Here is a 9737-nt window from a genome sequence, read left to right as displayed (position 1 = left end):
GGAACTTGTGAAGCAATTGATCAGATTCAGAAGGAAGCTTGGATCCTCTGACCTTCATAACTTCTGCTTCTGGATCGTTCACTCAGAACATCTGGTCTTCAGAATCAGAGTAACTCTGGTCTTGAGAGCCAGCTTACTCTTGGACTTTAGAATCTTTAAGCTTCAGCTTCTGGACCGTTCGCTCAGAACTTCTGGTCTTCAGAACTTCAGCACTTGAATCTTCAGAGCCCACATCCGAGCTTTAATCTTCAGAACATCTGAAGCGTTTACTAGCGTTTAGAAGAACGTAGTGATTGCAGAAGCGTTTCATCGGTTACTCTTTGGTCTTTAACTTCTGATGAATATGTCTTTGGGTTAGAGTCAGAACCTGTTTGTCACATACTTAAAAGACAAACGTTAGAGTATCATAATTGTTCATACACAAATATAAACTTGTTATCATCAAAACTTAGAGTTGTACCAACTGACCAAATCTTGGTCTTACAAAAAATTTTTGGAAAGTAAAATTATGAAATGATATTGTTAACATTAAACACAAACTTTTTAATGAACTACCATGGGGCACATCTTGAACTCATTGATAGTAGACTTCGCCCATCATGATGTAGTAGCTTAAGGTCATGTCTATTTGATTTCTCTTAATAATGTCTAGGGTTCAAGTTTCGTGAATAGAAAAAAACACATGGAGAGTGTTTTTAACATAATGATATGGATGTGCCCGACTTCAAAATGATTGTCACTCGTGGATGAGCGTACTTAGGAAAAGAATACATAGTGTTTGGGATAATAACTAACAAGCTAGCAGAAAAGCTGATAAGTTAATTGATAACTAGAAATAAAGGTCGAAGTTTCCAAAATAACTACTTAAATTAGAAGTTTTTGGTAAAACTAATTGTTACACAATGGCATAAGCACATATTTATATGACATTTATCTAAACTTTATTTTAATTTAGAGACAAAATTATATTTCTTGGTAATTATAACAATAGTCTTTCAGTTAATTTGGTGTTGTTGTAAATTTTTATTTGAAGATAAAATATTTTCTTAAACATTACATCAAAAATCTAATCTAATATGAAAAATTACCTAAAAAATTGAAAATAATATAGTAATCAAATCAATTATTTTTGATTTTTTACTCATAAAGTGTTATAGAAATAACATTATATTAAGAAATGATATGTGTTTTATTAAAATATTATGGCTAATGTGAAAATAAAATAGTATATAATGGATTTCAAGTAGCTTATAAAGTTATAAGATATGTTGAATGTCATGTACATATGATATCAGGAGATCCATTATCCCTCATCGTCCACTTTCATTTCTTAATATATGATCTGAAAATTAAGATATCAAAACTAAAACTTAGCAATAAAGAGATCGAAATTAAGTAAATCATATCAGGAGATCCATTATCCCTCATCGTCCACTTTCATTTCTTAATATATGATCTGAAAATTAAGATATCAAAACTAAAACTTAGCAATAAAGAGATCGAAATTAAGTAAATCATAATTTTCATCTTAAAATTTAAATACTTCATATGAGTCACTAACTTACACCACTTTTGAAACTAATGTTTGAATATGTTAGTCCATGTGAATAGTGTGATCCATATATTCGACCCCGCTTAAATGTCGACCATGGTGTTTTTCCACATCGGGATTTTAACATGCCGCTACAAAAAGTGTGTGGCATTGTGGTTTGGTGTGCGGGCAGTGTTTTAAGACTCGGGTCGGACCGGCCGGTCCGACCAGTTGGACCGGGACTCGGTGACCTAACCGGTCCGAGCCTCACATCAGACCGATTGTGCAAGTCACTCGACTGGAACCGGTTTGAATCGACCGGTTTAATGGTCAAACCGGTGACTCGGCCGGTTTTTTATTGAACCGGCGAGTCACCCATTTCTTGTTTTTTTTTTGTTAGTTTGTTAACGGTGGGCTAGATAGAAGCCCATTTTCCAGTAATTATTTAACCCTTTCACATTGTTTTTTTTCAGTCCAGTTGGGTTATTTAACCTATTGGGCCTTTTAAATTGTTTTTTTTGTCAATTTGCAAACATTTTGTATATAATTGGGTAAAAAACGTGATATTTTGTTAAAAAATGGTGCCAGCAGGGTTTGAACACAGGCCATGGAGGTTATATATAGGAAAACTACCACTGCACCACCAGGATGTTGTTGATTAAAAACGTATTTTGTTTTTTTTATAGTAACTTTATATTGCATTGGACATTTTTTATTATTTTTAATATACACCGAGTCAAGCAATCAAACCAATGACCCAGTGACTCAGTGACTCAGTACCCCGACCGAGCCGAGTTTTAAAACACTGTGTGCGGGGCCATGGCGGCCGCGATGGCCATGGACGGAAATAACAAGTTACAGAAATTCCCAAATTTGTTTTTTTTTAACTGTGCAAAGGCCCATGAATTTTAATAGCCCAAGTCCATATTTGAGCTTCTAATCCCCAAATTCATTTGACCAAGAAAAAAAAATCCCCAAATTCAGAATAGGAACCCTAATTTCCCCCGGCCAATATCTCTCAAGTCTCACCTTCCCATAGCTGCTGCCCAAACCACCTCCGACCACCGCTCCGCCCATTCCCGACCACCGGCGACCACTCCGGTCTCCGGCCACCGTGTTTCTGGTAATGGACTAGTGTTGTTTATCTTTGTTGGGGACAGATGCTGAATCACGTGAGCAGAAACAATAGCTGGTCATGGCTATCATCAGCAGTGAGGCACTACTCTAGAATTCAGCCCCCAAGGCCTGTTTGTGTTGAACCAGTAATCAGAGTATCTAACAACATTGCCCGCTTGGATGTGCCCAAAGAAGGCCCAAAACCCAGACAGATACTATCATTGCCTCCTTTTCCTGGTCACCCCTTGCCTGGTGCTTCTGGGCAGCAGCGTGATCATGTCACAGCAGTCAATTGGATTAAGTATTACTTCAAGGGCACATGGGGTTCCGTTATCGAGTCTCATTTTAGGAAGGGGCTTGTAAGTATCCACTATTTAAATTTGCCAATGAGCTTGTAATCATAGTTATCTTGTTCTTTTTGATACATACTTTATGATATTAAGTAGATAAATTCTTGTCAAGATGAATATTGCATGATTCAATCTTGTTGATTGATATTGGGTTGGTATTGCTTATAAGTAAGATTATATCTATAATCCATTGATTTGATAGATAGGTACCTTTTTTTCTATTGCGGAGGATAAATAACCTACTTAACTCAGCGGTTAGAGTATCGCTTTAAAGTAAAAAAAAAAAACGGAATAAAACTGAAATAGAAGAGTGGTTAAATATAGAAAATTGTAGAGTAAACAGCCATTTTGGTCCCTGAATGTGTTCACTTATGACGGACTGGTCCTTATATTTTGGAAATGGTTGTTTTTCATCCCTGAATGTGTTGCCGTCGGTCAAGTTCATCCTTGGTTGAGTTTTCCGTTAGTCCCTGAGACGGAAAAGTCCAAGTGTCACAATTTTTGCCACTTTGGCTTGACAACTCAGATCTTGTTATGTCACTTTAGTCAATTTAGTCCCCCTAAGAAAAAACAAAAACTCTGAGTTCATAAAAAATAAATATAAAAAAAGAAACTCAACATATCCATCATGTTCATCAATCTTCATCTTCTTCATCATCTTACCCAGAAAAAAGAAAACATATTCATATCCCAAACATCATCTTTTTCATGTTAATCTCTTTTCCAAACAAAACCCCAAATCTTAAAAAAACCCAACTGGTCAAGATACATGTGCAACAAACAAAGGTTTTAATTGCAGTGCTGACAACATGAGATCGAACCAGTAAACCCGCCTGCCCCATTTGATCACTACCAATTTCTAAGCAAATTGAGAAATGTAATAATGACTGAAAGAAAACAACATACTGAGATAAAACAACATGCTGAATTCAATTACAGTAGTAACGACACTTGTTGATCAAAGAGGATCCATTAGACCATAAGAACAATAGAGTAGTCACTAGTCAGTGCAAGTATCACTAGGTGGCAGATCAAAGTGAGGAGGTGGTATTCAAGCAATTCAAACAAATTAATATGAAAAACACAGGAAGAATAAGCACACAAGGTGAACAACACAGGAATGCAGAAAATAATTGAAACCGAAAAAGGACTCAAAAACCAAAGACCCATTTTGAAGTTAAAATTATGGAAATGAAGAATAAGAAACGATAGAGCAAGAAATGGAACAGAAAATTAGGGGAACAGAAAACCAGTACCTATGCACTTCCCAATCGATTTCCTCAACAAGCGTGGAATCAACAACAACCACCACCAAACACTCCTCAAAACCCCAATTTTCAACAACACATTCCTCAAAACCCCAATTTTCCATCACCCATTTCTCAAAACCCCAACTTCCAACGACCCAGTTCTCAAAACCCAACTTTCAGCCACCCCCGAGTCCCAATCGATGGAACAATCAAAACCAGTGGAACCCTCGGACTCAGGGGTTCCTAATCCGCAAAATGGAAACCCTAACCAAGCTCCGGTTCAAGTGCAAGCTCCTATTTGATTTGTATGGCCAAACGAAAGAAGAAAGAAGCATGGTGATAGTGGTGGTACTTCATAGAGGAAGAAAAAAGCATGGTGATGGTGTGGTGAAGATGATGAAGAGGAGGAAGATAAAGAAGATGAAGAAGAGGAAGAAGAAGCATAAGTGAGGGACGAGTTTGACCGTGTTTTTAGGAGGAAAAAAGAAAATGTGCCAAGTAGGATGCTAGCATGGAAAAAAATGTGCCAGTTGGACTTTTCCGTCTCAGGGACTAACGGAAAACTCAACCAAGGATGAACTTGACCGACGGCAACACATTCAGGGATGAAAAACAACCATTTCCAAAATATAAGGACCAGTCCGTCATAAGTGAACACATTCAAGGACCAAAATGGCTGTTTACTCGAAAATTGTAGTATAGGTTGAACTTATTCGATACCAGAATCAATGGTATCGAATAAGTTCAACCTATACCTTAACGCGCCTTCGCCTAGCGTAGAGGACCCTTGCCGCGACAGGCGAAATCCTGCTATTCGCGGCCTTCCCTTTATGGGATTTTATTTTTGGGAGTCATTCGCGACAGGCCGCGATTCGCGATTGACTACTATGCTTGTAATTCAATTAAACTAAATTAAACATTTGTGGTTCGCAACTTGCTTTTCATATTAAATTATGCTTTAATTTTAACCTTTAACATTAGGGTGGTTGTTTCCAAAATATTAGTTAATATAGTTCCTTTTACATATCTTGTGGTGTCCTGAAAGTACATAGAAGAATTGATTTAGGAAGGAAGTGCATGTCTGATATAGATGATGGTCTACTTAGTTTGCAAGTTGGAAGACAATAGTAGGATCTACATTTTCCGTGTCACATAAGATTTATATCATTTTAAAGGGTCAGATATGAATGTGGTGATTGAAAAATGTACTTACAGACTGTTGATAATTTCTTATTTTAGGTGCAAATGGAGGACCTGATTGCTGCCGACTCTTTCACTCAGAAGGATGAGCGGATGAAACCTATGCGAAAGGTATTTCATGTTTACATGTACCATTTTATTGGACCAGTTTCTATTACAAGCTGTGCTTTGGATGCGTTACTATTCGTCTTTGTGTTTTTCTTCTTCTTAAGAAAAAGTGAATTACTTATAATATGTTTTAGGTGTAATAATACTACAACTATGCAGCTTAACTGCAGATGAGACCTAATGACGTAATGAAGCCTGGAGCCAGACTTCACGTCCCTGTATCAATGGCTGAGACTAGGATTTCGAAAAGATATGATGCAATACCAAGTGGAACACTGTATCCAAATGCTGATGAAATTAAGTATCTGCAAAGGCTTGTGATATACAAGGCATGCCTTTCTTCTAAAGCTATATTTATTTTATTTTCTAGTTTGCTGTTACTTATTTTTCAGATGCACTGCAATATATTTATTTATTGCATATTGTGTTAAAATGTATTGCTTTCAGGACTCTGCTATTATTGTGCTGAATAAACCTCCAAAATTGCCTGTCAAGGTTTGAATGCCTATTCTTTCACATTTACACAAATTCACTTTGAGTTTGAGTTTGTTCTGGGATTTGATTTCCTGCCTGTTGTCTTGTAGGGTAATCTTCCAGTTCATAATAGCATGGATGCATTGGCTGCTGCAGCACTGTCCTATGATTATGATGAGGGTCCTAAACTGGTAAACTACTCTTATACATCATTACAATGAAATAATTTGGTTTATACATAAAAGTAAATGAATCATCATCATGCAGCAAACAGATATATCTGTTTATTTAGATAGGCGGGCCCCACTTTTTTTACAAAATCTTAAAAGATTAAAATAATTGGTCACTCTGAAGGTTTTGGTCAGTTTCATTGCTTCTTGTCCTGGTCTCTCGTCAGACGAAAGACCTTGAGGTCTGTACATTCTAATATCTTGTAGGAATCTGGATGGCTTACCTTTCCTGACAATTGAATCATCTGTTAAGATTTTTTCTCTCAATGTTTTGCTTTAATTATCCTTACATACCATAAGATTTGTCTAAGAGCATGGAGATAGGTAAAGCAATTAGGCTATATAATATTCCCATTGAAGTTTGGAAGTGCCTCAGAGAGAATGGTATAACCTGGCTCTTAAATTTGTTCATTGAGATAATCAGATCTAAAATGATGGGTGGAGAAGCACTTTGATTATCATTTATAAGAACAAGGAAGATACCATAAGTTGTTGAAACATAGGGCTTAAGCTCATTACTCATCTCTAAACTAGAACTGTTGATATTAACAAAATGAACCTGTCTGAAACCTTTTTGTTAGAGGGTTTCTTTAATCATGGTCTGTTTTCATAATAAATACCAAAAAATGCTATTTTGTTTTCATTTTTTTTTCACTCTCTTCTGATGTTCTCTATCCTAATTTCATTTGTGAATCGGAAGCTGTTATAGAAATGGTTGATGCTTATTGATCATACATGACAGCTTAATTCATTTGCTGGATTTTCCAGGTTCACCGTCTTGACAAAGAGAGTAGTGGCATCCTATTATTTGGGAGAACAAAAGATAGCGTATCTCATCTTCAATGGTTATTCAGTAACATTAACAGCGCAAAATCTTCTTGTAAGGTGCCTTATCTGCATGAAGTAGTGAACTTCTATTTTCTGTAAATAGTGTTTTACTTGGTGAAACACATACAGTCTTTTAAAACACTCAACCAAAAGTTTTGTATTTCACTGTTGACTTACATTCATTGGGCTACTTTAGGCTTGGAATGATGCATGTGAAGCTACATATCAGAGGTATTGGGCATTGGTCATAGGGACTCCCAATGAGAAGGAAGGCATAATTCACGCTCCTCTTTCTAAGGTTTTCATTCTTTCTCATTTTAGTTTCATCTCTGTGCGTACATCCAGTGATAACTGATAACAAGTCTAATTTGATTGCTATCTTCTAGTGTGTTAATTGATTATGTTTGCATGCCGTCTTATTTCAGGTACTTCTGAATGATGGGAAGACTGAGAGGGTCATGCTAGCTCATCATTCAACTATAGAACCTCGCCAAGAGGCTGTGACTGAGTATCGAGTGCTTGGTCCAAAGATAAATGGGTGCTCATGGGTTGAGCTGCGTCCACTTACTTCCCGGAAGCATCAGGTATCTTGGATGCTGCTTTTATTCTACATTCAACTGAAATGTGTTGGTAAAAAGAGAGTAGACATAATTTATCTTTTTATATCTTTTGAAGTCTAATTAGGATCTTCTTTTTTAATTATTGTAGAATATCTTTAGAATATGTTGGGTAATCTAATCAGAATTTGGGTTAGGCATAACTCTACACCAAAAGCTTGCTCTACCCTTTATACGGGTTGTCTCCAATTAATGGATTTAGTATAGGCTCTGATATCATATTAGAATTTGCATTACGCCTAACTCTACTCCAAAAACTAGCTTAGAAGTGAGGGTTGTTCTACCCTATATGAACACTTATTTGACCATATCTCATTATCTCTAGTGAATGTGAGACTTATCAATAAATCCCTGACAGGGGGTGGCTGACTGGGTTGACCTTCCGCACCTACAAAGCTAGAACTTGGCTTTGATTATAGGAAACCCGTTGGTAGCTAAAATAAATACAATCTCACTCTAAAATCTCATTGAGGTTGAGTGCCTTCCATGTGGCCTTAACCTTGCCTGAGGACAAGACTTACCCTTATCTAAACTTTAATCCACGTAGAAAATGGAATATGTTGACTTGTTGAGTAATTATTTAGCTATTGTTAAGGTCCCACGTTGACTAGACATATGTACAAAATAGTCTTTATATAGGATAGAACCTTCACTCCTAAGTTGGTTTTTGGAATAGAGTTAGCCTAATCCAAATTTTAAGTTGGCATCAGAGCCTTTCATAGGTCGTTTATATAATATATTACTGTTCTCGACCTTTTTTTCTCTTTCCCATTTCATCCGCAACCTATAATTCTTATCATTAACAATATCTAAAAGATGCCTCCTGTATCCTTTTCTTGCTGTCTTTCATTGAAGATGAACTGATTCCAGTTCCTACTGTCTGATAAAATAATGAAATCGTCATCTGATTGCTTTGATATAATTGTAGTTTTGCTGAGTAAAAGCAACTTACTTATTCCTTGCTTCATGTGATTTCTGCTCCCCTTTTCCAGTTGCGTGTCCATTGTGCTGAAGCACTCGGCACACCAATAGTAGGTGACTATAAGTATGGCTGGTTTGTGCATAACCGATGGAAACAAATGCCGAGAGTCGATATTGAGCCAACAACTGGAAAACCATACAGGATGAGGAGGCCAGAAGGCCTAGAAGTTCAGAAGGGAAGCGTTTTGTCCAAGGTCCCTCTACTGCATCTTCACTGCAGAGAACTTGCGCTCCCCAACATTTCTAAGTTTCTGCATGTTTTTGAAAAGAGCCCTGAAGAACTGCACCCTTCACTTAGGGAGCAGCCTGATGTTCTTCGCTTTGTTGCAACAATGCCTTCACATATGAGGATTAGTTGGAATCTTATGTCTTCGTATTTAGTTTGAGAAAAAGTGCAATATTGAATTGGTTGATTAACTATGGGAAAAGAAATAGATGTCATTAAGTTTAGGGAGGTCTGTTATTTTTTGGCATTTAAGATTTCCATTACTACAGCATAAGAGGTTTAGGTCTAATTAAATTTTAGTATTGGCATATGATTGAAAAAATCAAGAACCTGTTTCCTTTGTATTCTCATTTTCTATCCCGCTAATTAAAATAATTAACATTTCAGTTACCTTAGGAAAGTTTTTTTTGGAAGCACTAGCAAAGTTATTATTTGAGAGATTTATGTTTTTCATAATGTATTGTTTTTAAGCTGGAAGGATAGAGAAACGAGACGTACAATTAAATTCATGATGGAAACTGGTTGTCAAAATTCTCGCCTTCAAATATGGATTGAGGATATCTGCTTAGAAATTTCCTTTATACACAATGTATTTATTTGTTCATATAATAGTATTAATGGTGGCATACCACGTCTAGTAAAGGTTATGAATCAAATAAGCCAAAGTTCTATCGCAAGGTCTATGAAGCCCAAACAAGAAAAAGTGAATACCAACTGCAAAATTTTATTGGGGCTGTTTTTCCCACCCCAATCACAACAAATCTCACCCGCTGCTAGGGAATTTGTCATTGCTGTCAGTGATTGATACTCTGAGCTCACCCAAAAA

General features: G+C 36.6%; 1 protein-coding gene across 2 annotated transcripts; it reads left to right on the top strand.

Moving 5' to 3' along the window:
* The first annotated feature begins 2486 nt into the window (after nt 1-2486).
* Nucleotides 2487-9301, top strand: LOC130720313 (RNA pseudouridine synthase 3, mitochondrial). Of its 2 annotated transcripts, none has more exons than XM_057570941.1 (9): nt 2487-3006; nt 5487-5558; nt 5726-5884; nt 6003-6050; nt 6140-6220; nt 7028-7144; nt 7284-7385; nt 7513-7671; nt 8697-9301. In XM_057570941.1, exons 1-9 carry the CDS (start codon nt 2692-2694, stop codon nt 9069-9071), a joined length of 1428 nt encoding a protein of 475 aa, XP_057426924.1. In that variant the 5' UTR covers nt 2487-2691; the 3' UTR covers nt 9072-9301. The 2 variants fall into 2 exon arrangements, with proteins under 2 accessions (XP_057426924.1, XP_057426925.1); XM_057570942.1 differs by having other exon boundaries at nt 2939-3006; nt 5715-5884.
* The last annotated feature ends 436 nt before the right edge of the window (nt 9302-9737 follow it).

This window comes from Lotus japonicus, chromosome 5 (genome assembly GCF_012489685.1).
Source record: "Lotus japonicus ecotype B-129 chromosome 5, LjGifu_v1.2".
Classification (NCBI taxonomy): domain Eukaryota; kingdom Viridiplantae; phylum Streptophyta; class Magnoliopsida; order Fabales; family Fabaceae; genus Lotus; species Lotus japonicus.
This window is presented reverse-complemented; position numbering and strand designations above follow the sequence as displayed.

Coding starts and splice junctions, on each gene's coding strand:
- LOC130720313 (XM_057570941.1), top strand. CDS start 2,692: ATGCTGAATCACGTGAGCAGAAACAATAGCTGGTCATGGCTATCATCA. Junction 6,221..7,027: donor ATGATGAGGGTCCTAAACTG/GTAAACTACTCT, acceptor TGGATTTTCCAG/GTTCACCGTCTTGACAAAGA. Junction 7,672..8,696: donor TTACTTCCCGGAAGCATCAG/GTATCTTGGATG, acceptor CCCCTTTTCCAG/TTGCGTGTCCATTGTGCTGA.